Source organism: Meles meles, chromosome 2 (genome assembly GCF_922984935.1).
Source record: "Meles meles chromosome 2, mMelMel3.1 paternal haplotype, whole genome shotgun sequence".
Lineage (NCBI taxonomy): Eukaryota > Metazoa > Chordata > Mammalia > Carnivora > Mustelidae > Meles > Meles meles.
Window position 1 is genome coordinate 97,249,280 of NC_060067.1, and position 21,539 is coordinate 97,270,818.

The following is a 21,539-nucleotide window of genomic DNA, read 5'->3' on the forward strand; positions in this document are numbered from 1 at the left end:
CGCTTTCCTCCCCCCATGATTTGGGGTCTCTTCTGATTTGGTTAACACACATTTTTCTGGGGTCTTTGCCACCCTTTTAGTACTTTATTCTCTCCTTCATATACAGTTTTTTGTTAAAATTTTATTTATTAATTTGACAGAGATAGAGAGAACACAAGTAAGCAGAGTGGCAGGCAGAGGGAGAGAGAGAAGCAGACTCCCTGCTGAGCAGGGACCCCCCCCCCACCCCGCCCCGATGCAGAGCTCGATCCCAAGACCCTGGAATCATGACCTGAGCCGAAGGCAGCCGCTTAACCCACTGAGCCACCCAGTGGGTTAATATATATTCTTCATATATTCTTATCTGGATAAAATAACAAGGCGGAAAAACTCACCACAAGAAAAAGAACAAGAGGCAGTACTGAAGGCTAGGGACCTAATCAATATGGACATTGGTAATATGTCACATCTAGAGTTCAGAATGATGATTCTCAAGGTGCTAGCTGGGCTCAAAAAAGGCATGGAAGATATTAGAGAAACCCTCTCTGGAGATATAAAAGCCCTTTCTGGAGAAATAAAATCTAACCAAGTTGAAATCAAAAAAGCTATTAATGAGGTGCAATAAAAAATGGAGGCTCTTACAGCTAGGATATATGAGGCAGAAGAGAGAATTAGTGATATAGAAGACCAAATGATGGAGAATAAAGAAGCTGAGCAAAAGAGAGACAAAAACTATTGGACCACGAGGGGAGAATTAAATAGATAAGTGATACCATAAGACAAAACAACATTAGAATAATAGGGATTCTGGAAGAAAAAGGAAGAGAGAGGGGCGCAGAAAGTATACTGGAGTATACTGTATATTATATATATATTGTAGAGAATTTCCCTAATATGGCAAAGGGAACAAGCATCAAAATCCAGAAGGCACAGAGAACCCCCCTCAAAATCAATAAGAATAGGTCCACACCCCATCATCTAATAGTAAAATGTACAAGTCTTAGTGACAGAAAAATCCTGAAAGCAGCCTGGGACAAGAAGTCTGTAACTAACAATGGTAAAAATATTAGATTGGCAGCAGACTTATCCACAGAGACCTGGCAGGGTGGAAAGTAGTGGCATGATCTATTCAGAGCACTAAATGAGAAAAACAAGCAGCCAAGAATCCTACATCCAGTTAGGCTATCATTGAAAATGGAGGAGAGATAAAAAGCTTCCAGGACAAACAAAAACTAAACGAATTTGTAAACACTAAACCAGCTCTACAGGAAATATTGAAAGGGGTTCTCTGAGCGAAGAGAGACCCTAAAAGTAGTCAGAAGGGAACAGAGACAATATACATAACAGTCACCTTACAGTCAATACAATGGCATTAAATTCATATCTGTCAATAGTTACCCTCAATGTAAATGGGCTAAATGCCCCAATCAAAAGACACAGGGTATCACAATGGATAAAAAAACAAAACCCATCAATATGCTGTCTGCAAGAAACTCATTTTAGACCCAAAGACACCTCCAGATTTAAAGTGAAGGGGTAGAAAACAATTTACCATGCTAATGGACATCATAAGAAAGCTGGGGTGGCAATCCTTATATCAGATCAATTAGATTTTAAGCCAAAGACTATAATCAGAGATGAGGAAGGACACTATATCATACTCAAAGTATCTGTCCAACAAGAAGATCTAACAATTTTAAATATCTATGCCCCTAACATGGGAGCAGCCAACTATATAAGCCAATTAATAACAAAATCAAAGAAACACATCGACAATAATACAATAATAGGGGACTTTAACACCCCCCTCACTGAAATGGACAGATCATCCAAGCAAAAGATCAACAAATAAATAAAATAAAGGCCTTAAATGACACACTGGACTAGATGGATATCACAGATATATTCAGAACATTCCATCCCAGAGCAACAGAATACACATTCTTCTCTAGTGCACATGGAACATTCTCCAGAATAGATTATGTCCTGGGTCACAAATCAGGTCTCAACCAGTACCAAAAGATTGGGATCATTCCATGCATATTTTCAGACCACAATGCTCTGAAACTAGAACTCAATCACAAGAGGAAATTTGGAAAGAACCCAAATACATGGAGGCTAAAGAGCATCCTTCTAAAGAATGAATGGGTCGGGGCGCCTGGGTGGCTCAGTGGGTTGAAGCCTCTGCCTTCGGCTCGGGTCATGATCCCGGGGTCCTGGGATCGAGCCCCACATCGGGCTCTCTGCTCCGCAGGGAGCCTTCTTCCTCCTCTCTCTGTCTGCTTCTCTGCCTAGTTGTGAGTTCTCTCTGTCAAATAAATAAAATATTAAAAAAAAAAAAAAAGAATGAATGGGTCAACCAGGAAATTAAAGAAGAATTGAAAAAAATTCATGGAAACAAATGATATTGAAAACACAACTGTACAAAATATGTGGGACACAGCAAAAGTGGTCCTGAGGGAAAATGTATAGCGATACAAGGCTTTCTCAAGAAACAAGAAAGGTCTCAAATACACAACCTAACCCTACACCTAAAGGAACTGGAGAAAGAACAACAAAGAAAGCCTAAACCCAGCAGCAGAAGAGAAATAATAAAGATCAGAGCAGAAATCAATGAAATAGAAACCAAAAAAAACCAGTAGAACAAATCAACAAAACCAGGAGCTGGTTCTTTGAAAGAATTAATAAGATTGATAAACCCCTGGCCAGACTTATTAAGAAAAATTGAAAGGACCCAAATAAATAAAGTCATGAATGAAAGAGGAGAGATCACAACCAACACCAAAGAAATACAAACAATTATAAGAACATATTATGAGCAACTATACACCAGCAAATTTGACAATCTGGAAGAAATGGATGCATTCCTAGAGACATATAAACTACCACAACCAAACCAGGATGAAATAGAAAACCTGAACAGACCCATAATCAGTAAGGAGATTGAAGCAGTCATCAAAAATATCCCAAGAAACCAGAGCCCAGGGCCAGATGGCTTCCCAGGGGAATTATACCAAACGTTTAAAGAAGAATTAATTCCTAATCTCCTGAAACTGTTCCAAAAAATAGAAATGGAAGGATAACTTCCAAACTTATTTTATGAGGCCAGCATTACCTTGATCCCAAAACCAGACAAAGATCCCATCAAAAAAGAGAATTACAGACCAATATCCTTGATGAACACAGATGCAAAAATTCTCACCAAAATACTAACAAATAGGACCCAACAGTACATTAAAAGGATTATTCACCATGACCAAGTGGGATTTATTCCAGGGCTGCAAGGTTGGTTCAACATCTGCAAACCAATCAGATGATGATACAATACATTAATAATGTGATAATTAATAATTGTGATACAATACATTAATAAAAGAAAGAACAAGAACCACATGATACTCTCAATAGTGCTGAAAAGGCATTTGACAAAGAACAGCATCCTTTCTTGATAAAAAAACTCTTCAAAGTGTAGGGATAGAAGGTACATACCTAAATATTTTCAAAGCCATCTATGAAAAACCCACAGCGAATATCATTCTCAATGGAGAAAAACTGAGAGCTTTTCCACTAAGGTCAGGAACACAGCAGGGATGTCCATTATCACCACTGCTATTCAACATAGTACTAGAAGTCCTAGCTTCAGCAATCAGACAACAAACAGAAATTAAAGGCATCCAAATTGGCAACAAAGAAGTCAAACTATCTCCCTCTGCAGATGATTTGATACTTTATGTGGAAAAGCCCAAAAGACTCCACTCCAAATCTGCTAGAACTTGTGCAGGAATTCAGTAAAGTGTCAGAATATAAAATCAATGCACAAAAGTCAGTTGCATTTCCATACACCAGAACAAGACAGAAGACGGAGAAATTAAGGAGTCAATCCCATTTACAATTGTACCCAAAACCATAAGATACCTAGGAACAAACTTAACCAAAGAGGCAAAGAATCTGTACTCAAAAAACTATAAAGTATTCATGAAGGAAATGGAGGAAGACACAAAGAAATGGAAAAATGTTTCATGCTCATGGATTGGAGGAACAAATATTGTGAAAATGTCTATGCTACCTAAAGCAATGTACACATTTAATGCAATCCCTATCAAAATCCCATCCAGTTTTTAAAAGAAATGGAACAAATAACCCTAAAATTTATATGGAATAAGAAAAGACCTCGAATAGATAGAGGAATGTTGAAAAAGAAACCAAAGTTGTTGGCATCATAATTCTGGACTTCAAGCTCTATTACAAAGCTGTCATCATCAAGACAGTATGGTACTGGCACAAAAACAGACACATAGGGGCGCCTGGGTGGCTCAGTGGCTTAAGCCACTGCCTTCGGCTCAGGTCATGATCTCAGAGTCCTGGGATCGAGTCCCGCATCGGGCTCTCTGCTCAGCAGCGAGCCTGCTTCCCTCTCTCTCTCTCTGCCTGCCTCTCTGTCTGCTTGTGATCTCTCTCTGTCGGGTAAATAAATAAAATCTTTAAAAAAAAAAAAAAAAAAGACACATAGATTGATGGAACAGAATAGAGAGCCCAGAAATAGACCCTCAACTCTATGGTCAACTAATCTTCAACAAAGCAGGAAAGAATGTCCGATGGAAAAAAGACAGCCTCTTCAATAAATGGTGCTGGGAAAATTGGACAGCCACATGCAGAAGAATGAAACTGGACCATTTCCTTACACCACACACGAAAATAGACTCAAAAGGGATGAAGGACCTCAATGTGAGAAAGGAATCCATCAAGATCCTTGAGGAGAACACAGGCAGCAACCTCTTTGACCTCAGCTGCAGCAACTTCTTCCTAGGAACATCGCCAAAAGCAGGGGAAGCAAGGGCAAAAATGAACTATTGGGATTTCATCAAGATCAAAAGATTTTGCACAGCAAAGGAAACAGTTAACAAATCCAAAAGACAACTGACAGAATGAGAAGAGATATTTGCAAGGGCTAGTATCCAAAATTTATAAAGAACTTATCAAACTCAACACCCAAAGAACAAATAATCCAATCAAGAAGTGGGCAGAGGACATGAACAGACATTTCTGCAAAGAAGACATCCAGATGGCCAACATGCACACGAAAAAGTTCTTCACATCAATTGGCATCAGGGAAATACAAATCAAAACCACAATAAGATATCACCTCACACCAGTCAGAATGGCTAAAATTAACAAGTCAGGGAATGACAGATGCTGGTGAGGATGTGGAGAAAGGGGAACCCTCCTACACTGTTGGTGGGAATGCAAGCTGGTGCAACCACTCTGAAAAACAGCATGGAGTTTCCTCAAAAAGTTGAAAATAGAGCTACCCTATGACCCAGCAATTGCACTTCTGGGTATTTACCCCAAAGATACAAATGTAGTGATCCAAAGGGGCATGTGCACCCAAATGTTTAAAGCAGCAATGTCCACAATAGCCAAACTATGGAAAGAATCTAGATGTCCATCAACAGATGAATGGATAAAGAAAATGTGGTATATAGATACACACACACACACACACACACACACACACATATATATATGAAGGAATACTATGCAGCCATCAAAAGAAATGAAATCTTGCCATTTGCAATGACGTGGATAGAACTAGAAGGTATTATGCTTAGCGAAATGAGTCAATCAGAGAACGACAATTATCATATGATCTCCAATATGAGGAAGTTGAGAGGCAATGTGGGGGATTTGGGGGGTAGGAAAGGAATAAATGAAACAAGATAGGATCGGGAGGGAGACAAACCATAGGAGATTCTTAATCTCACAAAACAAACTGAGGGTTGCCGGGGGTAGGGGGATAAGGAGAGGGTGGTTTGGTTATGGACATTGGGGAAGGTATGTGCTATGTTGAGTGCTGTGAAGTGTAAACCTGGTAATTCACAGACCTGTACCCCTGGGGGGCTAATAGTACACTATATGTTAATTTAAAAATTTAAAAATAAAAATAAATAAATAAATCAAACATAACAAATAAATAAATTTCACCCCAAAGTAGCCCTTCTTGTGGCAGCCTGCTCTTGGCCCCTACAAGGTCATACATGCTTATTGCCAAGTTCAGTTGATGTCTTCTAATTCTCACCTTTCTTGGCTTCTCTACCATATGTGATGCAGTCAGCTCTAAAACTGCCCTTTACTACTCTAATTCAGGCAGCAGTTATTTCATCTCAAAGTCTTTCACTGGTGCTCTTGCTTTTCTTCTGAGTGATTACATTTCCTGGGCTCCATCTTTAGCCTTCAGTCTCCATCTTGTCTTTAGATGGTCTCATGTACTCACATGAATTCACCTGCCACCTAAATGCTAATGAATCTCAAATCTTGGAGTTATTTCTTCTTTTACATCTCCAGCTGGATATCTTACAGGTGCATCCAACCAAACACAGCAGGATTCATCATCTTATTCATTCCTATTCTTCTTCCTACTTTTCTTAACTTAATGCAAAAAAATTCCTTTTACCCCACCACCCAGCCCAGACACTTGGGGACTCATTTTTAACATTCACTGTCCCATGTTCTGCACAGCCTGTAGCACTCTCAGATGTGCCTCGTTAGAGTCTTCTCTTCATCCTTACTGTCACCGGCCTATGTTTCAACTGTCAGTGTTTATCTCAAACACTAGGGCAAACATCCCTGCCTTTGTCTTATTCCACTACAATCTATACTTCACACTACAGAGTATTTTTTCCAATGCGAACTTTTGTTATGTATTGGTCTTTTCAAAAGTTTTTCAGTGGTTTTCTGTGATCATCACATTAAGTACAAAAACCTTTGTGCAGCTGTATGCTATAATACAACTCTATGTAACTTGGCACTTACTTGTCTCTGTAGTCTCATCTTGCATCAAGGTATGTCCAAATCTCTGTTCTCATATTTGGAACTGTTGATCCACAGAGGGCCAAATTCTCTCCCTTTGTGCATTTGAATGTTCTGTTCCTTTCATTGAAATACTCTTTGCCTTCCCTTCAACTCTTCACCTGGCTGACACCTCCTTCCTCAAGAATAACCTCAGATTCATGTTCCCTTGTGACTTCATGCTTTTGTCCATATTGCCCCAGGTGTTTCAAATATCTGCCTTTTCCCCATATTCACCTAGATACTACTGCAGATCAAACATGGCCCCTTTTGAGAGAATTTCCCAACCCTGTATGAGTACTCAGAGAATGCTGTGGTTGTCTTTCTTGCAGTATTTACTCCTGTTATGATGATTCTCTAATTGTTGTCTGTCCCTAACACGAGATTTGTTACCTAATAATCCATCATAGCCCTAATTCAGGAAATGAGGGGAAGCCCTGGTGTGTTGTCATGACAACTGCTCCATCCCGAGGAATCCTAACAAATCAAAAGCTTAGCTTCTGGCTGGGTTTGCCAACAGTGTTGCCCAACAAACTCAGATAAACTTGTCACAAGAGAAGCCAATAATTCAAGAAAGGGGGTTTGGAAAAGAGAGAGAAGTTTATTTTGGGTGCAGACCGCTAGGGGAGGTGGCAGGCTCAAGCCTTAAAAACAGACCTCTCTACTGGCAACCTGAAATTTTATAAGGAGAGGATGGAGAGAGGAGGTGCGTGCAAGAGAGCAGGCAGAGGGTCCATGATCATGAAAGGGGTCAGTATGTGTTCAGCCCATGAACGTGGGTAGGGAAGGGGATGTGTGTGGTCTTCTAGGCAGTCCATTGCTATCTGGGCTTTTCTGGCCTCGTGGTTAGAATGTTCCAGTCATTGCAAAACAACTTCATTAATGCCTCAAGAAAGTCTGATAAGAAATAAGCATAATGGATTTTAGTTAGAGAGTGAGTTAAGCTATCTTTTCTATTTCTGATTTTAACTGCTGGAGTCTATGGTTGAGCAAGAGGGCTTGCTAACTTAGTGCCTTATGAGCAGGAATCATCTCCTTCAAATTTATGACCCCCAAAATTAGGAGTGTCTGGCCAATGGTAGGTGAATGAGTTTTAAATAAGTAAGTCATTCCAAACTATGACTCGTTTTTCATCTCATGAGTGAATATCCAATGAATATCCTTTCATTCATGAGATAAAAATCTAGACATTGAGTTGTTATGTACCTCTTTCCCACTTATACCCTTTGTCAGAAGATATAATTAACTGAAAGATAAAATTAAGGCCCATATCTTGATCAAGTCCCAAAAGTTCATTTTTGCTTTAGTTTCCCTTGCCTTTGGAGATGTGTCTTGAAAGAAGTTGCTGTGACCAATGTTGAAGAGGTTACTGCCTATGTTCTCCTCTAGGATTTTGATGGATTCCTGTCTCACGTTAAGATCTTTCATACATTTAGTTTATCTTTGTCTGGTGTAAGAGAATGGTTGAGTTTCATTCTTCTATATATAGCTGTCCAATTTTCCCAGCACCATTTATTGAAGAGACTGTCTTTTTTTCTACTGGATATTTTTTCCTGCTTTGTCAAGGATCATTTGACCATAGAGTTGAGGATCCATATCTGGGCTCTCTACTCTCTTCCATTGGTCTATGTGTCAGTTTTTGTGCCAGTACCATGCTGTCTTGGTGATCATGGCTTTGTAATATAGCTTGAAATCTGGCAACATAATGCACCCAGCTTTGATTTTCTTTTTTCAACATTTCCTTGGTGATTAGGGTCTTTTCTGGTTCCATACAAATTTTAGGATTGTTTGTTCCAGCATTTTGAAAAATGCCATTGATATTTTGATTGGGATGGTGTTGAAAGTATAGATTGCTCTGGGCAGAATAGTCATTTTAATAATGTTTGTTTTTCTGATCCATGAGAATGGAATGTTTTTCCATCTTTTTGTGTCTTCTCCAATTTCTCTCATGAGTGTTTTGTAATTCCTAGAGTATAGATCCTTTACCTCTTTGGTTAGGTTTATTCCAAGGTATATTATGGGTTTTGGTGCTATTATAAATGGAATCAATTATCTAATTTCTCTTTCTACAATTTCATTGTTAGTGTATAAGAAAGCAACTGATTTCTCTGCATTGATTTTTTTATCCTGCTACATTACTGAATTGCTGTATGAGTTCTAGTAATTTGGGGGTGGAGACTTTTGGATTTTCCACATAGAGTATCATGTCATCTGTGAAGAAAGAGAATTTAACTTCTTTGCCAACTTGAATACCTTTTATTTCTTTTGTTGTCTGAATGCTTTTGCTAGACTTCTCGTGCTATGTTGAACAATAGTGGTGAGAGTGGGCATCATTGTCATGTGATCTCAGTTGGAAGACTCTCAGCTTTTCCTCATCGAGAATGATATTTGCTGTGGGTTTTTCATAGATGGATTTTATGAAGTTGAGGAATGTTCCCTCTATCCCTATTCTCTGAAGAGTTTTTCAGGAAAGGATGCTGTATTTTGTCAAATGCTTTTTCTTCATCAATTGAGAGGACCATGTGGTTCTTGTCTCTTATTTATGTGTTCTATCACACTGATTTTCAAATGTTGAACCATGCTTGTACCTCAGGGATGAATCCCATCTGGTTGCCATGGATAATCCTTTTTTTTTTAATATTTTATTTTTATATATTTGACAGTGAGAAATCAGAAGTAGGCAGAGAGGCAGGCAGAGAGAGAGAGAGGACGAATCAGGCTCCCTGCCGAGCAGAGAGCCCGATGTGGGACTCCATCCCAGGACCCTGAGATCATGACCTGAGCTGAAGGCAGAGGCTTTAACCCACTGAGCCACCCAGGCGCCCCATGGATAATCCTTTTAATGCACTGTTGGATCCTATTAGCTAGGATCTTGTTGAGAATTTTGGCATCTGTATTCATCAGGGATATTGGTCTGAAATTCTCCTTTTTAATGGGGTCCTTGCCTGGTTTTGGGATCAAAGTAATGCTGGCCTCATAGAAAGTTTCTGCACAGCAAAGGAAACAGTCAACAAAACAAAAAGACAACCCACAGAACGTGAGAGGATATTTGCAAATGACACTACAGACAAAGGGCTGATATCCAAGATCTATAAAGAACTTCTCAAACTCAACACACAAAAAACAGATTATCAAATCAAAAATGGGCAGAAGACTTTAGCTTACAAAGGCTACAAGACCTACAAAAGGCTAACAGACACATGAAAAAGTGTTCATCATCAGTAGCCATCAGGGAAATTCAAATCAAAGCCACACTGAAATGCTACCTTTTACCAGTTAGAATGGCAAAAATTGACAAGGCAAGAATGTTGGAGAAGTTGTGGAGAAAGGGGAAGCCTTTTACACTGTTGGTAGGAATGCATATTGATGCAGCCACTTTGGAAAACAGTGTGGAAGTTCCTCAAAAAATTAAAAAAAGAGCTACCGCATAACCCAGCAATTGCACTACTGGGTATTTACTCCAAAGATACAGATGTAGTGAAAAGAAGAGCCATATGCACCCCAGTGTTCCTAGCAGCAATGTCCACGTAGCCAAACTGTGGAAAGAGCTGAGATGCCCTTCAACAGATGAATGGATAAAGAAGATGTGGTCCATATACATAATGGAGTATTCAGAAAGGCTGAATGCCCAACTTTTGCATCAACATGGATAGGACTGGAGGAGATTATGCTAAGTGAAATAAGTCAAACAGAGAAAGTCAATTATCATATGGTTGCGCTTATTTGTGGAACATAAGGAATAGCATGGAGGACATTATGAGAAGGGAAAAATGAAGGGGGAGAAATCAGGGAGGGACATGAGCCATAAGAGACTGTTATCTCCAGGAAACAAACTGAGGGTTTTAGAAGGGAGGGGGTCAGGGGATGGGTGAATCTGGTGAGGGGTATTAAGAAGGGCACAGATTGCACGGAGCAATGGGTGTTATATGCAAACAATGAATCATGGAACACTACATCAAAAGCTAATGATGTACTCTATTGTGACTAACATAACACAATTTAAAAAAAAGAAATTAAGGCCTATAAATAGAATGACAGTCCTCAAGATAAGAGTCTTTTGGAAGGAAATGATAAAGGAACATCTTTCAGAATATGGAAAATTAGTTATATTTTTCTAATTTATAAATATCTGAGTGACATTTAATTCATACACTATAGTCTCTTATACCTGGTTCCTTCCTTTCAAATACCAATTTCTCCTGCACTATTGGCTGATTTTGTATTCTATAACAATACTAGACATTGGAGTCTGCATGGAACCATGAGGATTCATATTTTATCTTTATATGTATCTTGTATTTGTAAGGGTACATTAACTATGTAATTGGATTAAAACAATAATATTGTATTAGGCATTCCTAGACAAAAGAGAATTTGAAACCACTGCCACTACCAGAACCCAGTGATATAAATTAATATTTAAAAAGATTACAGAAGTCTTTACACATTCTAATGCCAAGCTGAAAGGCCCACTTAGCTTTTGTCTTTTAATTTGGCAAGGAAGTGAGAATGATTGCTATTGATTTTAACAGATTTGGCATCAAATCTAGATTTACTGTTGTTCATATGGAATTTTCTTCACATGGTACCCAAAGGGTAATAATAAAAGTAGACTAAATGTGCCTGGGTGGCTCAGTGGGTTAAAGCCTCTGCCTTTGGCTCAGGTCATGATCCCAGGGTCCTGGGATCGAGCCCCGTATCGGGCTCTCTGCTCAGCAGGGAGCCTGCTTCCTCCTCTCTCTCTCTGCCTGCCTCTCTGCCTTCTTGTGACCTCTGTCGTCAAATAAATAAATAAAATCTTTAAAAAAAAAAAAGACTAAATTTCAAAATTAGTTCATTTGTGAAAAACCTATTTTAAAGCTAACTTTATAATATTCAAGGAAAGGACTTAAATATATACGGATGCATTTGGAAACTTCTTTATCAAATACCTGTACGTAATATTATACACTTATGTAAAGCTGCTCTGAAGTTGCACGGCATTCTTTAAGGAAACATTGACCTGTCATCCTTGATCCATGAATTCTTAGAGAGTTAGAAGGCACCTTAGAGGTAACCTAACACTCCTTTCCCAATTCAGATACATCTTTTACAGAATCCCTGGCAGATGATCGTATACTCTATTTTGTTGTTTTTTTCTTTTCTTTTCTTTTCTTTAGTTGTGGGGTGTTTTTTTTTTAGTTGTTGTTTGTGTTGTTGTCTTGCCATGTGCCATTTTGTAATGTTATCCATTAGTCCGAGTTGTATACTTTGGAACAAAACAGAGATCAGCTGGTCCATCCACTGTTCACCAAAATATGAAATCCACAAATTCAGAAGTCCTTGATTTTTTTCTTTTCCTTTCCCGCTACCCTCCCTTCACTGATTTTGTCCAGTTCTAAATTCAAATTTGACATCTGGTTTATCCACTTACTTCCATTTTTACTGCCACTAGGTGGTAGTCCAAGCCACCCCTTTGACCTACACTATTGTAATAGCCTCATTAATCCCTGTTTCTGTTGTCATCTCTTTACAATCAACTTTCTGTACCAGCTCTCTCCATATTGCAATACATACACCACAGGGCAATGCAGGATCGTTCATTGGGATACAAGAACAAATACCAGAAATTCTATTTATATTTATTTTTACCCCATTCTTTTTCATTTCTGTTTTGTGTATGCTTATAATGTTCATAAATTAGTACAGTAGTGCATGTGTGCCATTTATAAATAAATAAGCATACATTTATTTGGGGGACCATGTTTAAATATTGAGTACTCTATTCCAGATATATTCTGATTAGCATAGAGTATTACTTCTTAGAATTTGCACACTGCCCTTATGTAATGTAAGATCTTATTAGCATTTTAGCTCTTTTCTGTTTCACTTTTTTTCAAATTCATAGTCTGATATATCCAACTTCCCAGATCCATAAGAAACATGTAAATCATTGCTTTTTACCATGCAATGCCTTCCATTTATTCCAATTAGATTTTCGTATACTTTTTAAAAAAATGTTTGAAACAATCTCATATTACAGAGAAAGTCAAGTACCGTACATGTACAACACAAATAACATTCGTTCCTGGACCTTTTGAGAGTTCACTGCCAACCTGATGCCCCATCATCTCTAATACTTTTGTTTATATTCCCTACAAACAAAATCTCTTTCTATGTTGGGTCCTGAGACTATCAAAACCAGGAAATTAACATTGTTAATCCCATTTAATCCTTAGACCAATTTAAATTTTGCCAGTTTTCAAAGTATGTCCTTTATCATAACTATTCCAGTTCAGAATCACATGTTACATTTATTTGTCATGTTTCCTTATTCTTTAAATTGGAAAAATTAATCATTCTTTCTTTGATTTACATTACCTTGACACTTTTGGATATTTTAGACCAGTCGTTTTGTAGATTATCCTTCAATTTGGGTTTGCCTCTTGTCTTCTCAGGTTATGCATACAGATTCAGGTTATGCATCTTAGGCTGGCACACACAGAAACAACGTTGTGCTCCTCTCATTGCATCCTATCTGCAGGCACATGACAGTTATTGGTGATGTTAACTTTGATCACTAGATTAATATGGTGCTTATCAGGTGCTTTCACTCTACAGTCACTCTTTAAAAGATTTTATTTATCTACTTGTCAGAAAAGGGAGAACAAGCAGAGGGAGCAGCAGACAGAGAGAAGCCAGCTTCCCACTGAACAAGGAGCCCAATGTGGGACTCGATCCCAGGACCTTGGGATCATGACCTGAGCTGAAGGCAGATGCTTAACTGACAAAGCCATGCAGGCATCCCTGCACAGTTACTCTCTTGTCACATGTTTTGTGGGAGGTATTGTGAGACTATGTCATTATCCTATTCCATAGCAAATTTTTATTATTTGCCAATTTATTTATAATAGTATGGACTCGGGGTTCCCTATTTTATTCAGTGGGTAAAATTTTTTACTATCGCAATTTATTTTGATACTCACATTGTCCCATATTCGGCCAGTGAGAGCCCCTTCATTCAGGCTTCTACATCTTTCTGCTGTATTCCCTTCACTCTTTGAGCACCTTCTTAATTTTTTATCTATATTTCACCTTCTTTGTTTTGACATTTCAGGCCATTTATATTACTTTGAGTCTTGATTAGGCCACTTATAATATCAGCTCTTCCTCCTATATGATATATATCAATATACTATTTTGTATTTTGAAGAATTATTGATCATCAAGCTAGTTGCTGCTGCCTAATCAAAGTCACTATCAAGTCAAAGATTCTTCCCTGGATTTCAACCATCTCCTTTTTTTTTTTTTTTCTTTTTTAAAAGATTTATTTATTTATTTATTTATTTGACAGAGAGAGATATTACAAGTAGGCAGAGAGGCAGGCAGAGAGAGAGGGGAAAAGCAGACTCCCTGCTGAGCAGAGAGCCTGATGTGGGGCTTAATCCCAGGACCGGGGATAATGACCTGAGCCGAAGGTAGAGGCTTAACCCACCGAGCCACCCAGGCACCCTCTCCTTGAAAGAAAGTAATTTGCTAATGTTCAGTGCTCTTCTCCATGACTAAAAGCACTGACTCCATCCCAACCTGATCCTTAGGTTCAGAGAATTCATACATTAAAGTCACTGCCATTACTAGTAGGATCTTGACTTGGAGCTCACTTAAGGATATCAAAGCTTTGGGTACCAGGAGGTGGTGGACAAAACAAACAGCAATTTTGTCCCTGGCACACACTTTTTAAAGTTTATTTTATTTCTTTTCAGTGTTTGAGAATTCATTGTTTATGTTCCACACCCAGTGCTCCATGCAATACGTGCCCTCCATAATACCCACCTCAGTATACTGCTTAATTGAACAAATGAATAAATGCAAATAAACTAACCCAAATTTTAAATGGGTCTAACTGTTCAATAATCTGTGAGTGTTCATGGAAAAGCCTTTAAAGCCAAAAATCTGGATTCCAGATTTTTTTTTCAAGGATTACAGCTGTAAAACTTGACAAACCACTAAATTACTCTAAGTTTCAGTGTTTTTTGCTTTTGTTGTTATTAGATGAAAATAACAAATGGAACACTCCTGCCTCATCCACAGACTTATACAAGCCAGAGAAATCATGTAAATGAAAATTATCTGTATGCCTTAATTAGTATTAACGTGTAACATTATCATTCTTTTGGTGAATATACAATGTCACCATATGATTATTTTTTTCATTATTTTATAAGAAAATGAGCAGATTTTTGAAATGCCCATCATTTTCCTAAACTATTTACCTAATGTTGATTTAACAAAAAATGGAGCTTAAAATTTTTTAAATTAAATAAAGTAACATAGAGAAGAAAAGAAAATGAAGCTAACTTAGTTTTTTGAAATACTCACAGATCATCTACTTAAAAATTGTTCTCAGATTTCTCTGGGATCAATATAAACCTCACTATTTGATTTAGAAAAATCCTTCCTTTCTTTAATTAGAAAGTTAGAACAGATTTGCTTCTCAAAATTGATGACATTTTTTCCCTGCCCTTTGATTTTTCGAAAAGTACTCATTTTACTTTTTTTAAGATTTTATTTATTTATTTGTCATAGAGAGAGAGAGCACAAGCAGGGGGACAGGCAGGCAGAGGGAGAAGCAGGCTCCATGCTGAGCAAGGAGCCTGATGTGGAACTTGATCCCTGGACCCCAGGATCCCAAGGCAGACGTTCAACTGACTGAGCCACCCAGGCATCCAAGAAGTACTGATTTTAACTCTTAAAAAGAATAGAGAGAGAATCAGATTTAACTTCTGTCATTCAGGAATCAATTTCACAGGTTGCTGGGGCAGGCTGGAGGAGTTGGGGGTCATCTCTATATCTCTATTCTATCTATAAAATTAACATAAAAGTGTCCTACTTCTCATTGTTATAATGAGAACTAAACGTAATAATGCATGTGAAAGAATGCCTATAAATAATAAAACTTTGTACAAATATGTAAGGAACATATGACTCAGAACTTGGAGGTAATAATAGTAAAACCTGTCATTTATTGATGTACTCTCCTTACCAGATTCTATGCTCTTTTTCAATGTTACAACAACCCAATATGTATTATTATCCCTATTTTACAGATGAGGAAACTGAGGATCAGAGGGGTTAAGTACTGCCCAAAGTCACACAGCTAATAAGCAGTGGAGCAAATTCAATCCCAGGTCTGTCTGACCCCCAAACTTTACCATTAAACCATGACCCAAATTCTACCCCAGACTCCACCAGTTTGGCCCCAAAGGCTTGAATCCATTTAATGAGTCTGTCCTGAAAAGTTCTCCTCTGTTTATGAGCTGCTGCCAAACCTTAATGTTGGTTCTAAATTTTCCAATATGAAGACTGTTCTAGGTTGTGGAAACCATACAGTTAATAGTTCTAATGTCTCTTATTTATCTGCTAACACTGTACCGTCTCCTGAAAGAAGCAGATCTCTTCTTTCCTACTCTTTTTTATGTGAGCATTTTCTGTATTTCATGCTTTTCAAAAGGCTCAATTACTTTTGCTTTTAGTACTAGCTGAGAAAATGCCCAGTTTGATTATAAAGACGCATTGGTTAGCCATTCAATGAATTGAATAGATACTCTCACCAAGTACATTTTTTTGCATAGAATTATTTAGTTAATAATTCATTAAAATTCTCACCCATACAGATTTTTCCATTTTTAAATTTACTTAGTGCTTACACTGATAGGTGTTACCAATTTGTCATGTACTCATACAAAATCGATGGTTTCACAAGTAAATGTTCTGGATCCTGAACTGGATCATCAAAAATTATCAAGGATATTTTCTGAATTTGGTGTTAAATAATGCTTGTGAAATGCTTATTTCTTTGAGAGTTTTTATATTTTAAATTACTACAATTGTGATCATTGTGAAACTTTGACAGCTTAATGATCAGCAGAGTAGACAAGTCCCTGTGGAATGCTGCTTTGCATTAGTGATCACATTTCCTTATGGGGCCTACCAAACCATCAATGTTACTGCAATTTCAAAAGAATTCACAGTTACATTATCCTGTCATTTGAAAATTTAAATAAATTGCACTATTCACCCAAGGTATGTATGACATGATGACCTTTCAGATTCAATCAGTTTTTAAAACTTTTAATTTTGATCTCAGTATTACTCTTTGTAACCTGATTCCAAGAATATTTTCACATCTACCTTAAAACCTTCTGCAATCTTCATTTTCTCAGAATTTCTGTACTTTCTATTTTAAAAGTCCTTTTGAACTTATATAAAGACTATAGAATCAATTCCTTTTAAATGTTTTGAATAGGCACATCTTGACCCAAATGAAAATTCATACACTTATGTGATGCTAACTCTTCTCTGAGGAAAAGTCCTTGGCAAAATATCCTTGGGACAAGAACAATGCTGGAAACTAACATTCACTTAATTTTAATGTATAGAAGGTGTTGCCTTGTTTTCTTAGGCTATAAGTGAATGTAATTTTTTCTTAAATTGAGACACTGGAAAAAATACGAAAGGACTCTTTTCCTTCTGTTTTGGGGTAAATGTAATCCTTCTTTAGCATTAGCTAAAACCCTTACCCTAAAATGGTTTTTCAGAATAATGTACTGTGAACCAGAAAAATTTCCTTTCTCTTTACAGAGATCTAACAGGTTGGGGACTAATTATAAAATATATTTTGACAATCAAACAGCAGACTTTTATATAACTTTTGCTTGTATTTTTAGTGCTTCAGAATTAGCTTGAAATAGATCTCAGGAAATGATTCGGGAGCTAATGTGAGATCTCCAGACTAAAAACTAATAATACTCTTCTAACATTTGTATCCTTTCCCTCATCACATTAGCTTTCTATGTCATATAATTAATTAAGAGTTTAAAGTTTATTCAGATTAATTCCATTAGAAGAACTTTAAAAACACTGAGATAAGGGTGCCTGGGGGGCTCAGTCAGTTAAGCATCCAGCTCTTGATCTTGGCTTAGGTCATGAGAGATTGAGCCCTATGAGAGCTCCATGCTCCAAGTTCAAGATTCTCCTTCTGCCCCTCCCCTGTCCCACTCACACTCTCTCTCAAAACAAAACAAAACAAAACAAAAGTGCTTTGAGATAAGTGGTGAAATTTTAGTTTCAAAAGTACTGATTTAGAGTCAAATGTATTTCAAATGTTAAATATGAAGCTAATTAGGATAAGACTTCTGAGTCAACCATAGAAATGCTGAACTGGTAGTATTTTACTTGAGGTAAAGTTTCTCTTCATAGAAACATTGTTTAATTTAAGAATCATTGTAATATCTCTTTTATCCTGCACTGACAAAATTTTTACTCTTGTCAAGGTATCAGATACACACCGGACTTCAACACTCTATCATAAGACCTACCCAACCCAACTGTTTACCTCTGGACAATGCAACCCTACCTCAGAAGCTGAAGGAGGTTGGCTATTCAACACACATGGTTGGAAAATGGCATTTGGGTTTTTATAGAAAAGAATGTATGCCCACCAAGAGAGGATTTGATACCTTTTTTGGTTCCCTCTTGGGAAGTGGTGATTACTACACACACTACAAATGTGACAGTCCTGGAATGTGTGGCTATGACTTGTATGAAAATGACAATGCTGCCTGGGACTATGACAATGGCATCTACTCCACACAGATGTACACTCAAAGAGTTCAGCAAATCTTAGCTTCCCATGACCCCAGAAAGCCTATATTTTTATATATTGCCTACCAAGCTGTTCACTCACCGCTGCAAGCCCCTGGCAGGTATTTTGAACACTATAGATCCATTATCAACATAAATAGGCGGAGGTATGCTGCCATGCTTTCCTGCTTAGATGAAGCAATCAACAATGTGACCCTGGCCCTGAAGACATATGGTTTCTATAACAACAGCATTATCATATACTCTTCAGATAACGGCGGTCAGCCCACAGCAGGAGGAAGTAACTGGCCTCTCAGAGGTAGCAAAGGAACATACTGGGAAGGGGGCATTCGGGCTGTCGGCTTTGTGCATAGTCCACTCCTGAAAAACAAGGGAACAGTGTGTAAGGAGCTTGTGCATATCACTGACTGGTACCCCACTCTGATTTCACTGGCTGAAGGACAAATTGATGAGGGCATTCAACTGGATGGCTATGATGTCTGGGAAACCATAAGTGAAGGTCTTCGTTCGCCCCGGGTCGATATTTTGCATAACATTGACCCCATTTATACTAAGGCGAAAAATGGCTCCTGGGCAGCAGGCTACGGGATCTGGAACACTGCCATCCAGTCGGCCATCAGGGTGCAGCACTGGAAACTTCTTACAGGAAACCCTGGCTACAGTGACTGGGTTCCCCCTCAGTCTTTCAGCAACCTGGGGCCCAACCGGTGGCATAACGAACGAATTACCTTGTCGACTGGCAAAAGCGTATGGCTCTTCAACATCACAGCTGACCCATATGAGAGAGTGGACCTATCTCACAGGTATCCTGGAATCGTGAAGCAGCTTCTACGGAGGCTGTCACAGTTCAACAAAACCGCAGTGCCTGTCAGGTACCCCCCCAAAGACCCCAGAAGTAACCCTCGGCTCAATGGAGGAGTCTGGGGACCGTGGTATAAAGAGGAATACAAGAAAAAGAAGCCAAGCAAAAAGAAGGCTGAGAAAAAGCAGAAGAAAAGCAAGACAAAGAAGAAACAGCAGAAAGCAGGTTCATTTCCAAATTGCCATTCAGGTGTTTGCCATTATCGTGGATAAGTACACATTTTTTCCAAAATTGGTTAAACTTAAGTCAGTCTTAGTCTTTTAGCTGTTTTCTAGGTAAACCAGCAAATCTGGCTCAATAATATCACTGCCATTTAGCACCAGACTTATTTTCATGTCATGGTCGCAAGGAAAACAGGTCTATTCGGCGCCAAAGGTGCTACCATTGCAAGCCACACGTGGAGGAGGGTAGAGACATTTATTCCTTTTGTTCCTTTATCAAAGTGCTCATTAAGGATTTCAGCTGTTGTGCTTCAGTCAAGAGACCAAACACTTGCATTCTTTCAGCAGCAATCAATGAGTATGTTAATTTTTTTTTAAGGTTTTTTTTTTTTTTAATTTATTTGACAGACAGAGATCACAAGCAGGTAGAGAGAGAGGAGAAAGCAGGCTTCCCGCGAAGCGGAGAGCCTGATGTGGGGCTCGATCCCAGGACCCTGGGATCATGACCTGAGCTGAAGGCAGAGGCTTTAACCCACTGAGCCACCCAGGCGCCCCGAGTATGTTAATTTGATGGAAGTTACAGGGTAGTGTGATGGAAACTACTTCTGAGTAGTTTTGAGGTTGCCTCGCCTCAAAAGGCCTTGAAAAATATTTTTTCTTAGTGAATTATTTTATCTCTATCTTATGATACTTGGTTTTTCTAATTAATTCCATTTCATGTATCATTTCCTTTCCTGTGAAAATAAGCTGTTTCCTCCCGTGTAAACAGCTTGCACCTCATTTTATCACGCATGAGGGAATGGCAAATAAGAATGTTTGAGCACACTGCCAAAACGTGAATGTAACTATTTTCTAAACACTTTAACAGAATGACATTTCAACATAAAGTACATAATTTATTTTACAGAAAAAAATATTTTGTTTTCATAAAGTTATACAAATGACTTTTATTTTATTTTCTATATACTGTTAGAAGTTTATTTCATGTCTTTAAGATTACCAAGCACTGTAATACTATAAATTACTGTAATACTGTGTGAATTCATAGAATAGAAAAAGAAAATTAGAAAAAATGATAATCATCATTGTTCAACCATTATTTTAAATGTAAAAAGATGAATATATTCCTTACAAATTACTTGGAAATTCAGTGTTGTATGGGGTTGAGAAACACCTTTATTGTTTCTATCATAAACATTTGATTTATGTGTCTTTATTATTAAAATGACTTATTTCACAGCACTAACAAATTTAGTGTGGCTTTCCTGATCCAATTTCTAGATAAAATTATATTATTCGTCTTAACAACAAAAATCTTTACAAATATGCAATTGAAGGTATGATTTTCTAACAGCCATAGTAAATAATAATACAGATTTTGCAAATAAGAGGTGTTTCCACTTGGCTATTTCAGAGACAAAAATATTATTTTTGTTAATCTATAACATTTATAATGATCCTCCTCTTACACAAAGTAGATATGGTGGGGATGTGATTTTAAGTTCTCAATTAATGACCACAACTTTTTTTTTTAAGATTTTATTTATTTATTTGTCAGAGAGAGTGAGAGCACACAAGCATGGGGAGCTGCAGACAGAGGGAGAAGAAGACTCTGCACTGAGCAAGGAGCCCAGTGCGGAACTCGATCCCAGAACTTGAGTTCATGACCTGAGCCAAAGGCAGATGCTTAACCGACTGAGCCACCCAGGCATCCCCTTCCATATCTTTTTTCAATGAGAATAAATTAGCTCACAATCTTCTATCTGGAAATGGCTTCACAGATGTTATTAGCTATTTGTAAGAATACCTGCCACCTGCACACGATGCTAGGTAGACTGATTTAAGAGAAGTTTGTCTTGCAGGGTGTGTGGTGGCTCAGTTGGTTAAGCAGCTGCCTTTGGCTCAGGTCATGAGCTGGGCTCCCTGCTCAGCAGGGACTCAGCATGCTTCTGCTCCTTCCCCCCACTCAGGTGCTGGGCGCTCTCTCTCTCTCTGTCTCACAAATAAATAAATAAAATCTTTTTTTTTTAAAGTCTGTCTTGCCCTTA

The 21,539-nt window shown here is 38.0% G+C and overlaps 1 protein-coding gene across 1 annotated transcript in view; it reads left to right on the forward strand.

The window, feature by feature from the left end:
- ARSJ (arylsulfatase family member J) overlaps positions 1-20,833 on the forward strand; it is a 94,606-nt gene extending 73,773 nt beyond the window's left edge. The window contains exon 2 of the mRNA XM_045998584.1: positions 18,138-20,833. Coding sequence (XP_045854540.1) covers positions 18,138-19,542 — 1,405 coding nt within the window. The 3' untranslated portion in view covers positions 19,543-20,833. The remainder of the gene's footprint in view (positions 1-18,137) is intronic.
- Positions 20,834-21,539: the final 706 nt, after the last annotated feature.